This window comes from Stegostoma tigrinum, chromosome 2 (genome assembly GCF_030684315.1).
Source record: "Stegostoma tigrinum isolate sSteTig4 chromosome 2, sSteTig4.hap1, whole genome shotgun sequence".
Lineage (NCBI taxonomy): Eukaryota > Metazoa > Chordata > Chondrichthyes > Orectolobiformes > Stegostomatidae > Stegostoma > Stegostoma tigrinum.
In genome coordinates, this window is record NC_081355.1 from 79,453,363 (window position 1) to 79,478,097 (window position 24,735).

The 24,735-nt window shown below is 39.5% G+C and overlaps 1 protein-coding gene across 4 annotated transcripts in view; it reads right to left on the reverse strand.

The window, feature by feature from the left end:
- The window catches only part of phf14 (PHD finger protein 14), a 247,953-nt gene that overhangs the window by 97,557 nt on the left and 125,661 nt on the right, over window positions 1–24,735 (reverse strand). Inside the window, exon 17 of one of the 4 annotated variants that reach the window (XM_059654957.1) lies at window positions 3,753–3,831. The exons of the other annotated variants lie outside the window; for them this stretch is intronic. Within the exon in view, the coding sequence (XP_059510940.1) occupies window positions 3,768–3,831 (64 nt within the window). The 3' untranslated portion in view covers window positions 3,753–3,767. Of the gene's footprint in view, window positions 1–3,752; window positions 3,832–24,735 lie in introns of those variants that run through there. 4 annotated transcript variants of the gene reach the window in all.

Consider the following 24,735-nt stretch of genomic DNA (forward strand, 5'->3'; position numbering starts at 1 on the left):
ACCGTGCCACTCCCAACTGTGTCCTACAAGCTGACAGGTTCTCTTTAGACCACATGGACTGCACAGCAACCTTGAACAAGACAAGGGCAGTGAGGTATGCTTTTTGATCAATACTTCCTGGTGCTTGGACATAGCAACCCTTCCAAGCCACTGCTCCTTGGGCCTAGGATTCCTTAGTTAAATGCCACCCCTACTACCTACCTATGAAAGTTCATCTTTGCCAAGCTGACAGGAGTCTTCATATAACCCTAGACGGATATGAAGAATGCCCTAAACACTCCAGAGACAAAATTCCCTTAGGCCCCATTCATTGTGGCTGGCGACTTCAAGCAAGCCAACCTCATGCAGGTGATGCCAAAATACTACCAACACATCTTCTGCCCCAAAGAACTGAACATTCTGTACCATGCTACATAGCCAAAGACGCCTACTGCTCAATTCTCTGCCCGAGAAACGATCTGACCACAGTATTCCTCTTCCCAGCTTACAAACAGAAGCTGACACAGGAGACTCTTTGATGAAACAAAGTACAGTGCTGGTCTGAGGCAGTGGAAGACTGTCTCTGGGTCTGCTTGGACTCGAAAGACAAGACCATGTTCAAGCGTTCAGCAGAAAACCTAGATGAGTATGCCATCACTGGAACCAACTTTGTTAGCAAATGCAAGGAGGACTGTGAATCAAAAGAAGTCAATCCAAGTGTTCCCCAACCATAAAGATTAGATGAAACAGGAAATCCACTCCTTACTGAAGGCTAGATGTGCGACATTCAAGTCAGGTGATCCAGACCAATACGGAAAATCCAGATATGACGTCCGCAAAGCCATCAGGGAGGCTAAGACACAGTGCAGGCCCAAGTTAGAGGCCAAGACCTACTGAGCAGACTCCCGCTGTCTACAGCAAGGCCTAAATGACATTATGGGATACAAAATGAAACAGCGTAAGATAGTGGACAATGACACTACCCTCCTGGACATGCTGAATGCTTTTGCTTTCTATGCTTGGTTTGAGCAGAATACTGGCATGGTGACGCCTGTTCCAATAGCGCCAGACACACCTATTCCCTGTGTCACCACTTCAGAAGTCAGATGTCAAGCCCGTACGGTGACCCCGGCCAAGCACTCTGATCCTACACAGACCAACTGGCAGAGGTATTGACCAACGTCTTACACCTCTCCCTCTTACAAGACAACCTTCTTCAAGAAGAACACCATCATCCTCGTGCCCAAGAAAACACATGTAGGGTGCCTTAATGACTATCACCCAATAGCTCTGACATCAATAATCATGAAGTGTTGCAAGAGGCTGGTCATGGCCCACGTCAGTTCCAGTCTCCCATCCTGCCTTGATTCCCTATAGTTTGCCTACCAATACAACAGATCCACAGAGGAGGCCATAACCGTAGCCCTGCACTCATCCCTGGAATATCTGGACAAAGACACCTATGTTAGGCTCCTGATCATTGACTATAGTTTCATCTTCAAAATCATTATCCGCTCCAGAATGATGTCAAAACTGCATGACCTGGGCCTCAGTTTCGCCCTCTGCCATTGGATCTTTAGCTTTCTGTGGCCTGTGGATCAGTGAGGAGAGGTAACACCTCCTCCTCCAAAATAACACTCAACACTGGAGTCTTCCACGGATGCGTCCTCAGCCCCCTACTGTACTCCCTGTATACCTTTGACTGTGTTGTCGAATTCTGAATGAACAGCTTCTACAAGTTGGCTGATGACACCACCGTAGCAGAACAGATATCTAACAACGACAAATCAGAGAAGGCAGAGAGAGGACTTGGTGGCCTGGTGCAATGAAAACAAACAAACAATTTGTCTCTCAACATCAGCAAAACTAAAGAATTGATCACAGAGTTCAGAAAAAGCAGAGGAGAACATGCCCCCATCTACATCAACGGAACTGAGGTTTAGGTGTGAAAATCATCAAGTTCCTCGGACTGATTATAACAGATGACCCGTTCTGGACTTCCCACATAGATGTAACAGTCAAAAAGGCACAACAACGCCTCTTCTTCCATAGGCAGCTCAGGAAATTTGGCACATTCATAACATCCCTCACCAACTTCTATAGACACTCCACTGAAAGTATAATGGTCTGTTAATGACAACTGCTCTGTCCAGGACCATAAGAAACTACAGAAGGTGGTATGCACAGCCAAAACTATCATGGAAGACAACACTCCATCCACGGACTCCATTTACACAGCTTGCTGCCGTGAAAAGGCAGCCAACATGATCAAAGACCCATCACAAGCTGGTAATGACCTCTTACAAGCTCTTCTGTTTGGTAGAAGATAAAAGCCTGAACACATGCACGAGGTGGTCCAGGAACAGTTCTTTCTGGCCATTATCAGACTGTTGAATGGACTCTCGCCTCAAATAATGTAATCTGCAATGTTACCTGTACACCTCTAAGTGTTTTGGATCTGTACAACCTTTGCTTGCTGTGATCTCCCTGTGCTGCTCACAAACAAAACTTTTCACTGTATTTCAGTACACAGGGCAATAAAATCAACCTGTCCTGTCTCATTCAGGATCCAGTTGACAAGCACCCCATGATCGCTGTTCCTCTAAGCTTCCTTTATTATTCGAGTACTCCCTTGTCTTGCTTCCTTTCCCAAATCTTACATTTATTAGGGTTAAATTCCATCTGCTACTGATCTGCCCAGTTGACCAATTTAATTATATCTTCCTGTAAACTAACACCTTCCTCCTCATCATCAACCACCCTGCTAATCTTTGTCATCCGCAAAGCTTGCTTATCACCCCTCCCTCACTCATGAATAAAAAATTAGGTGGGAGTGAGTGGCAAGGGAGCCTTGTGCAACCAGAGATATACTCAAATTTAATCCTGTGCATTAACAGGATGTGTGAACTTTAAAAACAGCAAGTCAGGCATGTGGGACACCTATGCAAAAAAGTTCAAATCGTGACTATTGGCACGAGCTTGCTGTAAACTGAAAGGATGGACATTCTGTAGTAGTTTTAGAAATTGCTAGCCTTTCACAGTGTTGACAACCTCAGTGGATTGGGGTTGCAGGCATTTACTACCCATGAACTGTGCCAGGATGTTGGGGATTACTTACCAAAGTTGAGGTCCCAGGGAACAAATGCTGAGCTGGAGACACCTGGCACGCTGATTTTCACATTTCTCTCCGTCGCTAGTGAGAATAACAAACTACATATGAAGGAGGCCAGGATAGGTAATCAATGATATGTTAACACGTACAATTAGCTCTCTCAACACTTAGTGGTTAAATTCTTGTCTTGTTGGTCAAACCTCTGATGCAAAATTGGGCTTGTTTCTTGGCACTGAAGAGCTCATTTTTCCACAACTCACTCACCAATGCCAATGTCATTCTGGGATGGGAAAATTTCAGAGTCTTTTAATAAGGTATAACACAGGGATATAATAGTGCCATTTGAGTGGCAAATTCTGGATATCTACATTAAACTACAGGCATTGCAGATGCAGTTGTTTTTCAATTTACAAATAGCAGGGGTGACAGATGATGCAAGGGAAATGTCGGTAAATTACAAAAGGTAGAAAAAATTACAGCAAGGTAACAATAAAGCTAATGCTAATTGCAGTGTGGCAGGAATGGACCAAACCTACAAATTTAAAACTGCACTAGACAATGAGAATCTGCAAAAATGATACAAAGACAGAGCTAAATGCTCTGAACCCGGATGTACATAGCATTTGTAATAAATCAAAAAAAAATTACCTCAAATGTAAATATGATCTGACAGCCATTAGAGAGAGATGTTACAAGGCAACCAGGGCTGGAACCTGAATATTAAGAGGAGCTTAGCATTTCTGAAATATAGTAAGTTAGGAAAAGGTGAGACTGTGTTAATTAAGGGTTACATTAGCACAATCATGACAGATGACCTCAATTCCAAAGATCAGGATTTTGAATTATTTCAGGTGAAGAAAAAGAAAAGGAAACAAATCTCTGACACAAATAGTTTTTTGGAACTCTATATTTTTAGTTATACTTTCAAATAGATTATACAGGAAGAAATAAGTGAGACTAAAAAAAATATCACAATAATCACTGGCAATTTTAAGTTGCATACAGATTGGATGAACCACACTGGCAAAAGGAGGCTGGAAGATGAGTTCACGATATTTTCAGCATAATTTCTGAGAGGACTATAGCCTAGAACCAATAAGCAAAGAACTGCAGATGCTAGAAATCTGACGCAGAAGCAGAAATTGCAAGAGAATCTCAGCAGTTTCAGTATCTTTGGAGACAAAGCAGAGAATTCAGACCTTCAATTCTGAGGGAGAGTCACCGGATTTGCAACATAACTGTTTTCTCTTCGCAGATGCTGGCAGACTTGATGCGTTTCTCCAGGAATTTCTGCTTGTGTTTCAGAGAACTGGCTGCACTAGAACTAATTATATGTGATGAGCCAGGATAAATTAATGAACTCATAACAAATGAGACTCTGGGTAACAATGATTATAACATGGTTTATTTATTTTATAAACTGAGAATTTAAGTCGTCATTGGACAAGCATATGGACGTGCATGGAATAGTGTAGGTTAGATGGGCTTCAGATTGGTATGACAGGTCGGCACAACAGCGAGGGCTGAAGTGCCTGTACTGTGCTGTAATGTTCTATGTTCTATGTATGAGAAGCTGGGAATTGTAAGTCTAAGACTAGTGTGTTAAACTTCACGGCAGTTGTAGGCATAGTTATAGCTGGACACTGAAAATCTTCATGCAATAGGCAGAATCCACATGGTTATATGAAAGTGAAGTAATGTTTGACTAAATTATTAGAGTTTTTGAGAAAGTAACAAATAAAATTCTAAAAGGCATTTGATAAGATGTTACATCAAAAGTCATTACACAAAGTCAGTTCAGTTCAGGGACAACATACTAAATTGGTTAGAGGACTGACTAATTAACAGGAAGCAATGACAGGGATAAGTGAGTCATTTTTGAGTTGCCAAGCTATGTGTAGCAAAGTGCCACACTGGTTCAACGGCCCTGTCTCCATCCTCAGGTCAGAAATAGGGACAGTCACTGTTGGTTTCATAATGGTTTCCATGACTCATGATCCCTCAGGCACTGAAGCAGTTAATGCTCGTATGTAGCAAGCTGTGTATAACATGCATTTGGCTAAGAAGTGGCAAGTAAAATTCATGCCACTCAATGCCATGTCCATTTCTAACAAGAGAATCTAACCATCATCCCCCGACATTTAATGGCATTGTAATCACCAAATGCTCCATTATCAACATTCTTAGGAAGACCATAATGAAAAAGTGAACTGGACCAGCTATTTAAATAGAGCTCCAAAGAAGCACCAACTGTCTCGCCACAGATGCTGCCAAATCAGCAGAGTTTCTCCAGCACTTTGTTTTTATTTAAATACTACCGTTATAAAGAATATATTAGTGGCTAGGAATTCTGTGGCAAGTAACTGACACAGTCCCCATTCCCTGCCCATCACCTACAAGGTGCACATACATCTTATGCCAAGTAGATTGGTGAGGAAAAGGTCAAGTGGACTTTTCGTTCTCATTTGTCTTTCATGATTTGCTGCACGTGCAGGCTACCAGCTACATCCTTTAGGACTCAACCTGCTCGGTCAATAGTGGTACTGAGCCCGTTTTGGTCATGAACATTGAAATCATCCAACCTGGGTACATTCTGTGCCCTTGTTGCATTCACATGTGGTGTTCAACATGGAGAAATACTGTTCAAAATGCTGACGGGAGTTGGTAGATGGTAATCAATGATACAAAGTAGCCCACTTGAGTGGCAGCATATTTACTACCTTGTACATTCATTTTCTTCACAATTGAAGCATAGTACCAGCAGCAGACACCATTTACAATGCACACGATATCAACTCACCAAGATCCTCTGGCGTTAGTTCCTAAACTCACAACCTCTACTAGGTGAATCACAAAGGCAGGAGCTGCACAGGAAAACCACTAAATGCAAGTGCCCTTCAAGTCACACACATCATCCTAACTTGGGGCTGCAGCAAACTTTGTTTTAACGGCATCTTATGAACCAGCACTCTCAATAACCTGGCAAATATTCAATACCTCAAGTACCAGAAGTTTTCCTTATTACCGTGATCTCTGAGTAGTCAGTTAAGGGTGTGAGTGAGAAGGCTTTCAGCTGCTAAGTATTATTTAAGGCAAAGTTGAATTGTATGGACCTCCCATTCAACCAGAATATTCAATCAACCGTACACACTTGGTCTCAGAGGTACTGGTCAATAAAAAAATTGCTGTATACTCCCATTCCTTCAGTTGTCAAGTCAAAATTCTGAAATTCTCCCTCAAAAGCATTGCAGATGGACTGGACTACAGAAAGCAGTGGTTCAAAAAGGCAGCTCATTATTAACTTTAAGGGTTATTATGGATAGGCAATAAATACTGGCTTTGTCAGCAACGGCAATATCCCATGAATGTATAAATTTAAATGTTTTGGCTTTCTTGCCAAAGAAGGTAAAGAAAGCTAATTTTATTGAAACATCCAGTTTCCCTCAGGAAATTGTATGGATGCTGAAAGGATATCTCCCACTCAAGGGGAAGCAAGAACTAAGGGACACAGTTTGAAAATAAATGATCACCAAATGTAGAGAGATAGGCAGAATTTTTTTCATGAGGTCATTAATCTGTAGAATTCTCTTGCACAGACAGCAATGGAGGTTGAGATCATTGAATACTTTTAAGGCCGAGTTTGATAAATTCTTGATTCCTAAGGGATTCAAAGGTTGTAGTTTGCAAATGGGAAAATGGAGTGGAGTCATGATCAGATTGGATTTAGTTTTGAAACAATAAAGGTGCAAGGGAATGGGGAAACCCGAGCATCCCAATATTTTTCTTGAATTTACAGAATTTAAAAAAATAATTCATTACTGCTTTTATAAGCGGAGACAGCAGAGAAACCCTATTGTCTTAAAACTGACTTTACAGCCAGAGTTATTTTAACTGAAAAACCAGCAAATAACGGAGATCACAGCAGACCAGACAGCATCCTTACGGACAGGGTTACAGTAAACCATTTATTTGAATATAATTATTACAATACCAAGTTTTTCAGGGATCTCAAAAGATGACATCAGTTAGGCTTTTAACTTCAAATCACTTTCATTGATATAGCACTGCTCAGATAAAAAGATGGCTCAAAGGACTTCTGACCAAAATATTGACATATTTGAGTAAACGGTATCAAACAATCCTGTAATTTGTGCCATGCAATAATTAAATTCTCATCCAGGTTTTAGCTTGTTGAATGCAGCTGGTGGGGTTGAAAACTTTGCAAACAAAAGAAAGGCACTTAAAGAACATTGTTTTCACATGTGCCAAATGCACACAGGCAATAATCTCTAAATTAAATGCTAGATAACAGTTTGAAGTTATTGTTGCTGTTTAGAAGATGCATGCTTCATTTTGCTCTGATTAATTGACAGACATGGAAAAGGGTGATCACCCGGGACAGAGGTAACCCCAAGTAGAACTGAAATCTATGGAAAATGACGACTAACAAAATTATGATGATAATGAAGGCAAAGAAGCATTATTTTTGTTTTGCTCTGAATCTCAGATCCATTCTCAATCTTCTTTTAGTCAAAACTCAATTAATTGCATTAATTGGATTATCTTAGAAATCCATCTTATACCCAAGTCTTCATTATAAGAGTAGCTACTTATTACATATTCTAGTTTTTATTTAGTTCCACTTGCATTACAAATACACAGCACTGTTGTTTTTGTTCGTCTTTCATTGTTTCTTTATCTGTGAAGTTAATGCATTTCAGACATATTAATCGATACTGAATAGTTTGCAAAGTTATAATTTACAGACAGTACTCTAAATTTTTTAGAAAATAACATCCAGGCCATAAAATATTCACGTATCCCACTCATTTCTTATAACCTTCATTTGATGTGAGCAACCTTGGCAAAGGACAGTATTTGTTACCTATCTTTTACAGCCCTTTAACTGAGTGACTCTGATAAGGGAAGTTAAGAGCAAATAACACTACTGTACATCTGGAATCACATGCAGGACAGATCTGGCAGATTTCCTTCCCTAAAAGGGCATTAGTGAACCGGATGGATTTTAAATCAGTAATAAACTGATTGTTTTATGGTGATGATTGAGAGTAGCTTCCTGGTCTGAATTTTTTGTTACTTAAATTCAAATTCCAACAGATGCAGTGGTCAGCTTTTAACCAACACCCCAGAGCAGTGGTCTGGACCATGGGATTAGTGGTCCAATGATATTTCCACAATGGCATTGTCTCCTGTTGCTAAGGATCATTAGAGATAGGTTAACACTAAAAGTTGTTGGGTAGCCCTTGCCTAGCAGGCATTTTGAAAGAAATCAGTGTTTTCAGTATTTTCAGGCTGGTTTAAATAGTAAAACCTTCAGGGCACAAAGACATTCTAATTCATTGAACTTTAAACTATACTGAGAAGCAAATACATATCCCTGGTAATGATTATAGCTTATTAGGTACAAATGTAGGATTGAGTTATTTTTCACTAATTAATAGTGTTGACTTGATTAAGCAAGTAAGGAATTAAATTAGAGATATCAAGAACTACAGAAGCTGGAGTTAGAGATAACTGGCTGTGGAGCTGGAGGAATACAGCAGGCCAGGCAGCATCAGAGGTTTTCTTCAGGGCCAAAAGGGATTACCAGAGGGGTTTTTATTTCAGGGCCAAAGAGATTACCAGAGGGTTCTGATTTTCTGAAGGAGGCTCCTGACCCGAAATGCCAATTTTCCTGCACCTCTGATGCTGCTTGGCCTGCTGTGTCCCTCCAGCTGCATAGTGTGTTATCAAGGAATTAAATTATATTGTCTAATTGTGGTTATTTTTAAAACCAGTTTATGTAAGGAAGAAAACATACGGCTACGTCAAAAGTAAAAAGTGCATAGTTTTATTGTTATTTTTACAGCTCAAGATAACGTGAACTTAGGCAAGCCTGGGTTAATAAAACTGGGTTTAGTGTTTCATACAGCAGAAAGGAAGACTGAAGACAGAAACATCAGTGAACATTACAGAACAAAAGACAATTGTCCAGTCAACCAGTGTTACAACTAGCACACCTAAAATGCATCAAATGTAAGACTCATGCTGTTATTGAGTACTATTTCTTTTGTGCTTGTTATAATAAATTTAATGATTTCCGTAAAATATGTAAAAACATATGTAGCTGAAATGGGCCTTGGAACTAAATCAGGACTAGTAAACTTCAGACTGTCTCACTCAAAATCAGTCCATCATTGCAACTGACACAGTTTACAATTTAAGTGTATCGCAAAACATTTTACAAAAATAAGAAAAATATGAAAATGTCTCAGTGTAGCATGGTTTCCTTCATAATCTATTCGTCCAGCTATTCTTGTGAATGACAAACAACTAAAAAAGATTATAGATTATCAACATTTGTTAGTGTGAGAATTGGAGAAGCAATGACTTTTTGGAGACATCTATCTTTATGATACAGCTAAGATGATAAATTAAAACTATTTAAATTCTATTAATATCAAGAAAAGGGCATGGAAATGAATGTCATTTCCAACATAACATATCTAAGTCACTGTTTCAATGGGGAAACATTTGTAAAATTTAACATTCATTTCTGTGGCTTATTTAATCTGTTTGTGTTTTTTTGTTTCAACTTTCCACAATTTATTTAAATGTTACTTCTAAGACAACTTGTGTGAGAAGCAATTAAACTATTCAGAGAAAATTCTATTGTGATACATGATCACAGTTTCCTGGTGTGACAAGAAAGGAATGGGGCAAGCGTGAAGTAGGCAAATTGGCGACAAGTCATGTATAAGATGGATTGGCGAAGGAAAGGAGAGATAAAAGTGCTTCAATCAACTTACAAAGGCAAGAATCTAGAAAATCAATTACCAACATCAATGCTACCAGTAACATCTGTTGTAAAGGTTGTGACATTCCACTAGTGCTGTTCACAAATGATTCGCAGTCTAATTTGCACTTTTTAAACTCAAAGTTTTTCGAAGCTGCATGTCTATTGCATTGCAATTTCTTTTTGTGCTTAGTACTAAAAACCTCAATTTTGATGGGTACTTTTAAAACACAAGTTAATTTGGATTGGGAGAAAGGTACGCACACGAGAAAGGATCCTTTGTAATGTTACAAATTGTGACCAAAGTTGTTTTCCGTTGGGTGGGTGGGGGCAGGAAATGATTACATACACAGGAGAGTTAGTATCCAATTCAGAACCTTCAGAAACTGGGGGAAATCCCACTTCAGGATTGGGCATAAAAATGACATGAAAATGTGCCACATTGCAAATTAAACTACTGCTTTAGGATAATTCAGAATAATAAATGTTGACAAATATGGAAATGATGCCCTGCAACTGCTGTGTACATGTTGTACTTCCGAGGGTATGCCATTCAGTTGTGCCGATTTTTCTAAATTGTGGAAGCCAACTTTAAGCTGACAAAAGCAATGGTACACTCATGGCTCTCTGGTGAAATAAACTCTAAAGGTAGCCTACTTAGGAAACTTTCAACATTCAAAGCTTGTAAAAATAAGGATTGTTAAATCAGGTAAAAGTAATAAAGTGTCAGCAACCCTTTCATGCATTGCACTGTAATGCTCCATCATGTATATTTTCCTATTTGCAATTACATCATCAAATTTCTATGAAGCAAATTTACACACATCAGTGATTCTTAATATTGTGGAATATATTGAAGTACGGTTTCAACAGAATGGAGATTCCAAATTTACACTTTTCAGAGAAAGCAATTCTGCGTTATCTACAATCCACCTTAAAGATAAAAAGGGACCATTTTGTGGACTTAAATATTATCAATGAGGCAGCTTACAGTACTGTGATAAGCAAAATGCAATCCTTTCCAATATGCCAATCTAAGAATATCAAAGTTTAGATCAATGAACATTTCTCTTCTCTGCTCTTCCCTCCACAGCACAAATAAGATGGATATTTGATATGGTGACTCTCCAAAATAAATGCAAAAACTGAACACTACAGTTCTGCTTAAGTATCTCACATTTATATATTTATGGATACATTGTCAAACATTTAATTTCAGTTAAATATATTTTGAATGAACATGAAATTAAGCAATTTGTATATCACAATAATTCTTCATTTTTAATCATTAAAACATTCTTCGGATGCTAAATTTATTTCTATTGTGTAATGTATATATTTCCTGTCCAAAAACGTAACATTCGATTGCCACAATCTGTGGTCATAATTGTTCGTCAATATTTGGGACTGCAAAGTCAAGTTTACCTGTTCAATTTTACTATGGCAGTTCTTGTCATATCCTCTGGTTCTGATTAGTTATGTGGGTCTATTTCTTGAAATCGCTCTTCTTCTGTTATCTTGTTTGTGTGTATCGGTATACATCAATAAAACCCAGATACATCAACTGACCACAGGCCATGACATGAAACAATTTGCAAATTACATTTAAAAGCTATGACTTTATGTCACAAAAATGTTACATTTTTCTGAACGGTTAAGTAACTGACATACTTGACAGCAAAAAAAGGCACTAAAGAATTTTTCTGCCACTTTAATACCAATGTTAGAACTAACTCCAATATCAAGCGCACATACAAAAGACTTACTTCTAACAAGTGCTAGATTAATCAATACAGTTAACTAATAGAAAATAAACACCACAGGAAGGCAAATGTGTCTATCGTATCCAAAATGGTATTTATTTTGTGTGCAACTGTTTCTCTAATAAGGAACACTGAGAAATGTAATTGATATAAAAGGATTAATTTTGGAGATAAGCTCAGAATGTATTTCAGTTTCTTTAACTGACACATGCTTAGTAAAACCCAAACATTTTTTTTCAACCCATCAAGTTCAATTACTTGTCACATTCACAATAGACTGGCAGGTGTACATTTAACACAAAGGATAAAACATTTATTAAGAAAAATGAGCCTATTACACTAAACTACAAAACTGTAAAGGTTCCATTGTAAACACCAGAAAAGAATTCAAACTTTCACTAGTCCTCGCCCCATTAATATCCTTACAAAGCTTTAGCAAACATTCACCACTATCTCATACCAAGGCTTCTTGCTCCAACTAGCACAACTACAACCAGTTTCCTTTCAGAAAACAAAACCAGAAATTCCTAACTAGACCAGAGTTATTGGACTCAAAATATTAACTCTACTTTCTCCCCACAGATGCTGCCAGAACTGCTGAGTTTTGCGGGAAATTTCTGAGTTTGTTTCAGATCTTCAGTATCTACAGTTCTTTTATTTTAGTGCTTCCTTTCAGAAAAGTTCTGCTTTATCTTCAGCTGTTATCTCTTTGAGGGGGCTAAGACAGACGAGAAAGAAAAAAGAAATCAGAGTTAACGTTTTGGGTTTGGTGACCCTTCTCCAGAGGCCCGAAACGTTAACTCTGATTTTCTCTTCACAGATGCTGCTAGACCTGCTGAGCTTTTCCAGGAAATTTGTTTTTGTTCCTGACTTATAGCCTGTGCAGTTCTTTTGGTTTTTATTTAGGGAAACTCAAATGTTACAAAAAAAAACGCTCCTTATACTAAGTTTTCAGCAGTTTTGCCAGATTTCTTAGGGACCGTTTAACACTTACCTTCACATTCTGGCACACAGATGCACAATGACTGACTCTCTTTTAGATTTCTGTCTCTCTGTAGTTCCTGGACCCCTTCACTAGGCAACAGCAGACTTCTTTTCTGAATTTTTAAAAAAAATATGCACAAACCTAACTCCCCGTCTCTTCACTTCAAGAGTTGTAATACCTCATTAAGTTGGGCTACGAGGCATCTCTGTACCAAGCTCACAAAGCCAGCTTTAAAAATGAAAATAAAAGTTATATCTCCATTTTATTCATCTTGAAAAAATACAAAATAAAAGTTCATACTCATATTACAATTGTTCCTTCCACTGGGGGGGAAACTGCAGAAACTCAGTGTGGGTGAAGATATCCCATACTGCCCAAGTATGACACATTCAAGTTACAAACCTGCAGTGAAGTGGACACGTACAAGCTCCAACTACGTGTTAAGGAACTTAGGGAAAGGATAGAAAATTTACCAGTACTTTACAACCACGGGTTGGGAGGCTGGAAAAAAAAGGAGTAAAGAAGAACTTACCGCTAAACCGAGCGCTTCCATTAACACAATTGACACTAACAAGCTGCAGAGAAAATCTTAAAAAAAGGGCCATAATTTAATGTTTTATTTAATCAGAAGCAAAAGTGAGAGCTGCAAGTTGAAGGCAGAAGATCGTTGAAATTAATTAAGTGATTGTGGGCTCAGAAATGTTTTAATTAAAAAAGGTTAATACTTAAAACACAACAAAAAATGAAAGATGCCGTTTTGTCAGAGATAAAAGATGCAAATCAGTCCAAAAAGTGGACAATGTGCAAATCCTCTGCTTAAAATAAAACAGGAAACCCATCTGGAAGAATGGGAAAATATTGCAAATCCATTATTTAAAATTTTCAAACCAGCAGTTATTTTTCACTTATTTGAAAATTGAGAGTTACAAGTCCTTAAATGCTTGAACCAAATCAAAAAGCTTTATTGAAAGAACATATTTACAGTAGAATGATACGAAAAGCTTTCAGCATAACATACAGAAGGTTTTCCAAAAACGATCCGAATATAGAGTCTATAGATACTACAGAACAACCAGAAAATACTAGTTAAAACTTTATTAGAAGAATTTTATACAGTTCAACAGCAATACAGAATTTACTCATACTGGCAAATAAAGAAACAGCTAACAAAGACACTTGCAAGCTTTACAGTAATATAAAACTATTCCTCAAGACAAGAAACTTATAGAACATCAGATTTAGAACAATAATGAAGTATAATGTTAATATCCCTCTGCAGTAATACAAGCAATTGACACATTGAAAAGAATTGGAAATAATGACAAATTTGAAGTTCACTAGCAACATGAAGAGCAGAAAGAAAGAGAAAACAGCAGCCTTCAGTTGTTCCTGTAATACAAAGCACTGAAGAGCAGGATAAATTCCATGATAATTACTCGTGCTCAGATTTAATAGAACCATTAAAGTCACAAGAAAGTACTGTGGCTGGATGATTCCTATGTTAAATAGCCTCCGTTAGGGGAGATATTCACAATTTCCCTAGGAGTCTACGGTGGTCAAAACCAAGGTATCGGTCAGGATGACATAATAAGAATAAAGACATCAAGTTGATCGAAGTCAATTGCCACTGTTTGAGGGACAAACCGTAGAAGAAAATTTGGTTATTGAACCATTGGTTAAACCACAACCAGTGGAAGACAACACAGGGTTTTCAAGATTAATGGTCGAACTTAAAAAGACAATGTCCTGAAAACAGTTACATTGGTATCCAAATCTTGTTTCATCACAAGAAGTTTCAACTAGCAGAAATCACTTCTAATTAAGTCCAATATTTATTTCACTCCATCAGCAAGGAAGAAGCCACTGATTTCAAAAGGACTGCAGGAAATGCTTTCCAGCCCTGCTACCACTTCAGAGGTTGGCAAAGGCTCTTTTTTTTAATTTTTGTGCTTCTTTAAAATTGTGGGCTTAAATGAAAAAGAATTGTTTTCAAACTACTGTTTAAAAGGCTGCTGCATGTTTTGAGAAGCAAGTAACTTGACATTTACGGCAAGTTTTGCGTAAACAACGATTTGAACAAGCAATAATTGAAATGGTTGTAGACGAATTACAGCCAAGGTAATTGTGTACAGATGCAATCGGGTGGGAAAAAGATTATGACTTTCCAATGAACTAGTGACTAGTCATCAACAACAAAAGCCTGTCAACAATGGTGAGATGGGCTGTCAAGTAACTGAACAGCTTGGGAGTGAGAACATGTTACAGACAAGTGTCAATCTCCACCAGCTGAGGAGCTGTCTCTGTTCTCTGCCGTCAAAATCCATTTTGAACCTGAAGACCATGTTTTCTTCAGTGGTTACTGTAAGTTGGAACTTTTAATTGGTTATAGACCAATATGCAAACCAATTATAACGCGACTCTCGCAAACCAGTGGAAGCATTCAAAGAAAGATGACTGAAAAGCAACGTTCAGACTGTCATGAGAATCATTTCAACAACCTGTGAACAGGAACCACTGAACCGCTTTCCAGTTTTCCTTTGCCCATTATCTATTTTCCTTTGCCCATTTTTAGGAGAGTGAAAGAGAGGCAACTTGTAAAGAGATTAGAGTTTTAATTAATAGTGTTTTATGGCAATGATCTATAACTGTTTACCTGCAACGAGAATCTAACTACTTGTAATAAATAGTAATGCTTGTTAGTACAGAAGCCTGGTCCTGGCTTTCAGTCAACCTGGATCTGAAAATCAGATAAATTGTGAATTTTCCTTAGTTATTTTAAAATCCTAACTTTTTTGGCAACGGTAAAGCTTGACTTTCAACATGCGACTGCAATGCAGTGTGTTGATAACTATGGCCAAGTCTTGGGCTGACAATCAAGTGCTGCTGCTACAATTGAGCAATACAGTCCACCTGAGATCTTCGATGAACTTTTAATCAAATAGTACTGACAGCACAACGGTCTACTACATACGTAGGTGATTCAGAATAGTCAATAAAACTAACAACATTGCTGTGAAAGAAATCCAGGAAACAAGAAAAAAAGAAAGTGCAGCGTGTGATGAAAGTTCTCCACAAACACCTCTTCAGATTAGTTACAAGATCAGTATATGGGACTAAAAATGAAATAACTTTCATATATTTTTCATGAATGACATATGAAATTAAAAAGGTCCTCTAGATAAAATAATAGACTTCCATCGACACCAACATAAACGATCAACCTCCATCCCCCCATTTCTCAGAGTGAGGGAAAAGCCAGATAAAGGATTCCCCAAAGGTAAAATAACATAATCAAAGCAATGTCAACAATCCTCAAAGCAATCATCGCTTAATCTTCCAAGTTCTGAAACAAATATGTTACTGAAGTTCACTTGAATTTGTGATGTCAGACACTTGGGTTTGAAGGGGTGGTAGTGAATGTAATATGACTTTTTATACTGTTATGACCCCACCTAATGTTATTACTGAATAAGTCAGATCCCGGTCTCTAAACTGGGGTTGATAGATCATATTTTGATTTGTTTTAGTTTTAATGAAGCAGTCTCTTATTGAAGCCTAGGCAAGCTATTCTATAGATTTTATTTCATTGCTAGAATGAAAGTTTATTAACAGAAGAAATTAAGATAGTTTCCCCTATTATAATCTATCAACTTATAATGCAAATGCAAGTATCTTTAAACACACAGTAAGAATATCACACCATTGCTCCCCCCAAAAAAACGTTAACTGAAACAGAAAAAGCAAAACAGCTTTTAATACTACCATAATAAATATGGTACCCCTAAACACACTTGGGTACGGTATCCAAATCATCACTCATACAACGTTCACTCTCGAGCACTTGTACGCAACACCTCACTTCATTGAAGTCACTTGTGATGTCAAATTTAGAAGTGAAATTATAAACAGCTTATTCATGGAGCTGATAAAACCGAGTATGATAAAACTCAGGTGTAATTACTTAGGGCTTTAACCCGACACTTCTGGTCAGGGAAAACTTTTTTTTAAAACCTCTAAGACAATCTAGTCCATGATATCCTTTCTTTCTCAGCAACAGCAGGCCTAGATGCTAGGCAGAAAATCTGCCTAGACACTGTGCCACTATTTTCAAAGTATACAAATAAAGATTAGAATAGAAAACGTCTCCTCCCTTCCTTTTCTCACCTCAACACTCTCCATGACCCACTGATATGAATCTGGGCCCTGTACTCACTACCAAATTTTTACCCAGACCTTCACAGCAGCTGTGGCAAACCACACATATCCCAGGGCCTTCTTACTGCTATAAATGAAATATGCCCCTGTACTCAATCCTCTATGGCTCCACGTATGTCTATGCCAATCTAACCATCTCCCACGGCTCCTCTTACCCTCTATGTTAATCCATCCATCTCACACAGACACCCAATAACCCATGGCTCTTTGTTGGCACTAAGTTAACTTGATGCCAAATCAAAAATACCTGATCTACCACCCTCTGACTTCCTGCCTCCATGTCAACTCACCAATCACCCAATATGGAGTGGCATCAATAATTCAGTCAAAAAGGGCACTCAACACTCCCCTGCAGCCTTCAAAGGATTCTTAACTACTATTCTCAAATGATACAGTCTTTCTTTTTCACTGCAACCACCACCCACCAACCTAAACAAAAATCACTGCCATCCATATCTAGGGTGCCCTGGTGCCATATCTGTATAGGGGTACCTAATTTATTCAAAGTAGTACTCTGACTAGCTAAATGTAATGCAGAGAACATGTGATTTGATGTGATCTAAATTTAACAGTGCAGGTTCCAATCACCAAGTAAAAATCTCATTGCAATGGAGGTGGCTGGATATTTAAACAACCAAGTGTCTCTAAAAACCACGTATGCATCAAGTGGTCTGCCCCCATAAAAGTTAGAGCTTTTGGGTTGGGGGTGGAGGGTGGGAATTGAGATTCTCTACTTCATCTAGCACTTTCATCATGGTGAACATGAGCTGCAGCCTGGCAAAATGTGGCATCACTCTTTTACAATTAAACTAAATATTATTCCATCAATAGCTACCAGGCAAATTCATAACTTAAAGGTTATCCAGATATAGGTGTTCACATTCTGTTTTAGCATGGCCATCAAATAATTAAAATAATTACTGATGAGTAAATAATATACATTTAACAATACTATTCCATGTTAACAATTTCTCTGATAAAGTAAAACAAAACAGCATGTAATGCTTTCATGTAAACATGTTCAACAGTTGATGAGCCGATTTAATTTCAAGTTCATCACCTACCACCTAGAAGTAGGGAATCTGTTCAGAGAACATACTATATCTAAATTGAGCTAAGTGAAACATCAAAAACCAACTTCACAGAATCAGCTGACATCAGTTACAATTGCAGAATGTATAATATAAATATTCTCAAGTTTGCAAACAAGCTGACAAAGACAGGAGTCAATCAATAATGCTTGGAATTATTTCAGATGTCACTCTGATATGATGACCTGAAGCTTCCCCTTAAGCTATTCTAGTTGTGGCTTTTGAACAAAAAGCTTATATCTACTTTCATGTAAAAAATATTAGCCACGATATCCAAAAAAAGCAGTCACTGGTATATATGTAGCAGAAAGAAACGAGGCAATGGTGGACCAATCAACACTGAATTTTCTAACAAGATTCAGTTGTTTTACTTTACTGTCCTTATCCATCCCAATCTCACCCGGATTCACTCCTTTTTCTTGCTGAAGAATACAGGTAGTGCAACCCGTTAACAGAGAAATGAGCTATCATACAGTTCTATTGATCTCAACGTGCTGACCAAACTTAAGGCCAATGCTATAAACTGTGCTCCAAAAGTTAAACAGCTCATCAATGCAAGAAAAACAAAATCCAACGTTGCTAAGAAGCTTACAGAAGATTGAAGTTCAGTAACTGTTTTCCCTTACGTTTCAAGTTATTTGCATTAAGTGCAGACAAACATCAACAAGTTGTCTCTGCTCTATACAACTTGGGCATCTCTTTATAAAAGTTAACAGTTAAGTGACAGGTACTAACCTATGATATTACTCCAGATTCTTGCTTCATGATTATCCCCACTCGTCCTTAATAAATCATCACTGACAAGCAAAAATAAGATGTGGTGTGTCTTCATGCTAATTAGTGACAGTATACTTCTGATTTATAACATTTCTCAGAATATGATTACCACCCAAGTGGCTAACATAAATTAGCCTTAAGAACTCAGTGTTTCAAACTATTGTTCCCAAAGGATAGAAATACCAGTAAAGAAATGATACAGATGATTTTTTTTGTTCAATGATGGTTACGCTGGTAATAGAATCTAAATGCTTGGATAGGCTTTCTTTACATACCTCATGTGCCATTTACTTTTGATTTATTTGAATGAAGAGGCTCAACACTAACACTAAATTATTTGCGAATATTTTACATAACATGTTTATCAGGAAATAATTTAATTACAGGAAGGATTATTGCCCCTCAGCTCATTTTTACTTTGCTTTAAAGCCAACCTGAAGATGCAACATTACTCGATGAACGCCACTAACCATTATTTTTAGCAGGTGCAATGGGAAATTTGAAGGCATCTGACATTTCACAGGGGTTTACAGTGGAGGAATATCAAATATTAATTGGCATTTAGTGAAGCAACTCAAAAGTACACTGTCATGAATTATTTTCCCCACAAAACATGAATAAAATGTTGCTGCAAAGACATTTAAGGTCGAGTCTCTCAATAACATGGCCATTTTCCAGTGTTACACTGATCCACACAGGCCAGAATGATCCCAGACCACAATCTCTAGTTTATGACAAATGGGTCAACCTCAACCAGAATTTTAGACAAGTGCTACAATTAAACTCAGCTATCAAAGACAGAAGAAAATATCAGGTCCCCTCATTTTGATTATTTTTACATGGAATTTTCTGGAAGTATGCAGGCATAGTGCTCCTTTATCATAAAAATTTGCTGAAATATCATGAGTCCTGTCAATAATGGGTATTTAGTGTCTGTACAACTGTGACCTCTTGCTGCAGTTATTCCTTCATGAAAAGCACACTTTCATTGAAAAAAACACGTAGGTAGTAAACTTTCTAAGGAAATACAAAATATTCACTCATCCCTCGCTACATTTTAGTGACTAACAAGTATGAAAAATAGTCATGATTTGAACAACGTTGAGAGATTTTTAATGTTCATTTGAAAAAAATTGCCTGAACAAAGGATGAAACTTCTTGCAATTTTGTGTCAATGTGGAGAATGAACCAAAGCCAGATGCAGAACTCAAATTCTTGAGCCAAGACAAGCATGCTACCAATTAAACCAATCTGACAATCTTGGATGAAATCATTAATGATCTCAACTTTCAAATTAAGGTTTGGAAAGAGGGCACATGGCATGGTGCAGTTTAGGGAGAAGTAGTAAAGCATCAAACTCCAAGTGCCTTTTATTCTTCAAACACTAATCAACTAACTTTCTTCAAAGGCTAAGAGGTTTAAAAGATTTCTTAACTTTCTACACAAGAACAATGACCACAATTTAGAAATCAAACGAACAACACATACAAATTAACATCCTCAGCAATGTGTAATTTGTTCAACAACTTGTAGGCATACAAGAGATTTTTGGTAAATTGCAAATCACCACAAGCTATTAGGTAATTTGCACATACTGACATTAACTGTAAGAACAGCAGCTTGCCCTCAACCTTGTCACAGGTTGCATAAAAATTATACTTTTGGAATTAATTGCCAATTTAACTTCCTGCAGCAAGTGGGGTTCATAGTTAATAGGTGAAAGATCTTTTCATACAGTGAGATTGAGTGACGTTGCCAGAACAATCTCGACAGCTCAGAAAGACAGATTCAAACCGTTGGGAGTTTCATTTTTAACAATTTAAATTTTACAGTTTTAATATTTTCTTGTTTTGAATTTATTTTTCTTTATGATCCTTTTCTTTCTGTAAATCTAACCTATCGCCGTCTCTTTATTCCTTAATTCCTTTCTTCAACAACCTGAACACAGCTGGATTATATCAAATAACACATCCCATGTTCACAAGAAGAATAATACCTCTGATATTCCATCAGTCTATGCTTGAAAATCTGTGTACAACATTCGATACCTGTATGATCAGATAGCGCTTATTGATGACTTTCGTGTATGCCAATAATTACAATAACAATAAAATTAAGAGATTGCAACATAACTCACTTACTGTTACTAGAACGACACATTAACATGCAAGACACAGTCTTTTGCAGGTAAAAGCAATTTGTAGAGGCACTGTACCTTATCAATTAAGCACAGCTTGACAGACACCATTACCAACGACATTCCACGTTTTGGCCAAAGTCCTTGTCGGTCTTGCTTCTCACACAATAAACTGTTGTTCCCTTAGAAATTTGGTATTCACATGTTTATCTTCATGATTGTATGATGATATTGTTCAACAACAGGCCTTTTAATTTCCCTAAATTCTAATTTCTGTGCTATTCCACAGCTAACCGTTTCCTTTTTCACAATATTCTGTGGTGTGCCACTGTAGATTCTACCAGTTGTTTCAAACTAGGCTAGTATTCCAGGTGTTTCCTCAGAAAATTTAAAACAAGATTAAGCTCACATACATTCTATAGTGAATGACAGAGGTTAGCTATTACTCCTCATACAAGGCAGTCTATTAAATTGTTACTGATTTAAGCCTTCTCAAAGTGAGCTGCAAACTAGGAGATCCAAACTGCTTTTAATAACTTACTCAACAAGTGTCCCAAATGAACTACCGCTAATAACCTTCTCAGCAAGCGTTCCAAATGAACTGAAGCCAGAGAATCTCCCTAAGATCTAACTATTTCCATGATACTGTGGTCAGCCCCAACTAAAAAAATCCTCATATTAATTATTCCTCATTTATAATTTCTTCTTTATGATTTGAAAAAGTAAATAATTTCACAAGCTCTTAGGATTTACGGCAGGCTTTCAAGTTAGTTTAGTTACAACTCCTAGAACAAACGCGACCCTCTGGAAAGCTATTATTGCAAGGATTGCAAACATCAGGTTGAAGGATCAAGTTTAAAGCTTTGAACTCCTATTTAGAGCTTTCTTAAACCATGAATATTTCTCAGACAACTTCCATCTGCTGAAATCAAGACAGTCAATCACACAAATGTTCAGACTCAAGTCTAGGGGATGGCATAAACATTCCACAAGGGAGATGCGGTCCGAGAACGATAACATCCTCCAAAAAGAAACCTTAGCTATGCTACAAGAATTCAAGACATTTTAAGGAGCTGGTACTTCTCTCAATATACACTTTCGCCACTTGAGTACATATAGCACAGTTTGTTTCAGTTATAACAGAAAAACTGAATTGTCTCAGTAATGTTACAATTTTATTAACAGAAGTTAACAAACAAAACATTTCAAGTGGACAAGTAAAAGGCAACATGAAAATCTATCAAAAAAAAAATACCAAAACCAGAAGCCAGTTTGATATTATTAGCGATAATAAAGTGTGAAGCTGGATGAACACAGCAGGCCAAGCAGAATCTCAGGAGCACAAAAGCTGACGTTTCAGGCCTAGACCCTTCATCGGAGAGGGAACTGGAATAAATAGGGAGAGGGGGGAAGGCGGACCGAAGATGGAGAGAAAAGATGATAGGTGGAGAGGAGAGTATAGGTGGGGAGGTAGGGAGGGGATAGGTCAGCCCGGGGAAGACGGACAGGTCAAGGAGGTGGGATGAGGTTAGTAGGTAGGAAATGAAGGTGTGGCTTGGGGTGGGAGGAAGGGATGGGTGAGAGGAAGAATAGGTTAGGGAGGCAGAGACAGGCTGGACTGGTTTTGGGATGCAGTGGGGGGAGGGGTGAAGCTGGTGAAGTCCACATTGATACCATTGGGCTGCAGGGTTCCCAAGCGGAATACGAGTTGCTGTTCCTGCAACCTTCAGGTGGCATCATTGTGGCACTGCAGGAGGCCCATGATGGACATGTCATCTAAAGAATGGGAGGGGGGAGTTGAAATGGTTCGCGACTGGGAGATGCAGTTGTTCATTGGAAACCGAGCAGAGGTGTTCTGCAAAGCGGTCCCCGAGCCTCCGCTTGGTTTCCCCTGTGTAGAGGAAGCCACACCGGGTAGAATGGATGCAGTATACCACATTGGCAGATGTGCAGGTGAACCTCTGCTTAATATGGAAAGTCATCTTGGGGCCTGGGATAGGGGTGAGGGAGGTGGTGTGGGGGCAAGTGTAGCATTTCCTGCGGTTGCAGGGGAAGGTGCCGGGTGTGCTGGGGTTGGGGGGCAGTGTGGAGCAAACGAGGGAGTCACGGAGAGAGTGGTCTCTCCGGGAAGCTGACAAGGGTGGGGTTGGAAAAATGTCTTGGGTGGTGGGGTCGGATTGTAGATGGTGGAAGTGTCGGAGGATGATACGTTGTATCCGGGAGGTTGGTGGGGTGGTGTGTGAGAACGAGGGGGATCCTCTTTGGGCGATTGTGGCGGGGGCGGGGTGTGAGGGATGTGTTGCGGGAAATGCGGAAGACGCGGTCAAGGGTGTTCTCAACCACCGTGGGGCGAAAGTTGCGGTCCTTGAAGAACTTGGACATTTGGGATGTGCGGGAGTGGAATGCCTCATCCTGGGAGCAGAGGCGGAGGCGGAGGAATTGGGAATAGGGGATGGAATTTTTGCAGGAGGGTGGGTGGGAGGAGGTGTATTCTAGGTAGCTGTGGGAGTCAGTGGGCTTGAAATCGACATCAGTTACAAGCTGGTTGCCTGAGATGGAGACTGAGGGGTCCAGGAAGGTGAGGGATGTGCTGGAGATGGCCCAGGTGAACTGAAGGTTGGGGTGGAAGGTGTTGGTGAAGTGGATCAACTGTTCGAGCTCCTCTGAGGAGCTAGAGGTGGTGCCGACACAGACAATGTAACGGAGGAAGAGGTGGGGTTTGGGGCCTGTATAGGTGTGGAAGAGGGACTGTTCCACGTAACCTACAAAGAGGCAGGCATAGCTGGGGCCCATGCGGGTGACAATGGCCACCCCCTTTGTCTGTAGGAAGTGGGAGGAATCAAGAGAGAACGGGCAGCTCTCCGCTCCAACCCCAATCTCACCATCAAACCCGCAGACAAGGGTGGCGCAGTGGTAGTATGGCGTACTGACCTCTACATCGCCGAGGCCAAACGCCAACTCTCCGACACCACCTCCTACCGCCCCCTTGATCATGACCCCACCCCCGAGCACCAAACCATCATCTCCAACACCATTCATGACCTCATCACCTCAGGGGACCTCCCACCCACAGCCTCCAATCTTATTATTCCCCAACCCCGCACGGCCCGTTTCTATCTCCTTCCCAAAATCCACAAACCTGCATGGCCTGGTCGACCCATTGTCTCAGCCTGTTCCTGCCCCACCGAACTCATTTCCACCTATCTGGACTCCATTTTCTCCCCTTTGGTCCAGGAACTCCCTACCTACGTCCGTGACACCACCCACGCCCTCTACCTCCTCCAGAACTTCCAATTCCCTGGCCCCCAACACCTCATTTTCACCATGGACGTCCAGTCCCTACACACCTGTATTCCGCATGCAGATGGCCTCAAGGCCCTCCGCTTCTTCCTGCCCCGCAGGCCCGACCAGTCCCCCTCCACCAACACCCTCATCTGCCCAGCCAATCCACTTCACCCACACCTTCCACCCAACCTTCAGTTCACCTGGGCCATCTCCAGCACATCCCTCACCTTCCTGGACCTCTCAGTCTCCATCTCAGGCAACCAGCTTGTAACTGGTGTCCATTTCAAGCCCACCAACTCCCACAGCTACCTAGAATACACCTCCTCCCACCCACCCTCCTGCAAAAATTCCATCCCCATTCCCAATTCCTCCGCCTCCGCCGCATCTGCTCCCACAATAAGGCATTCCACTCCCACACATCCCAGATGTCCAAGTTCTTCAAGGACCGCAACGTTCCCCCCTCTACAGTGGTCGAGAACGCCCTTGACTGCGTCTCCCGCATTTCCCGCAACACATCCCTCACACCCCGCCCCCGCCACAACCGCCCAAAGAGGATCCCCCTCGTTCTCACACACCACCCCACCAACCTCCGGAT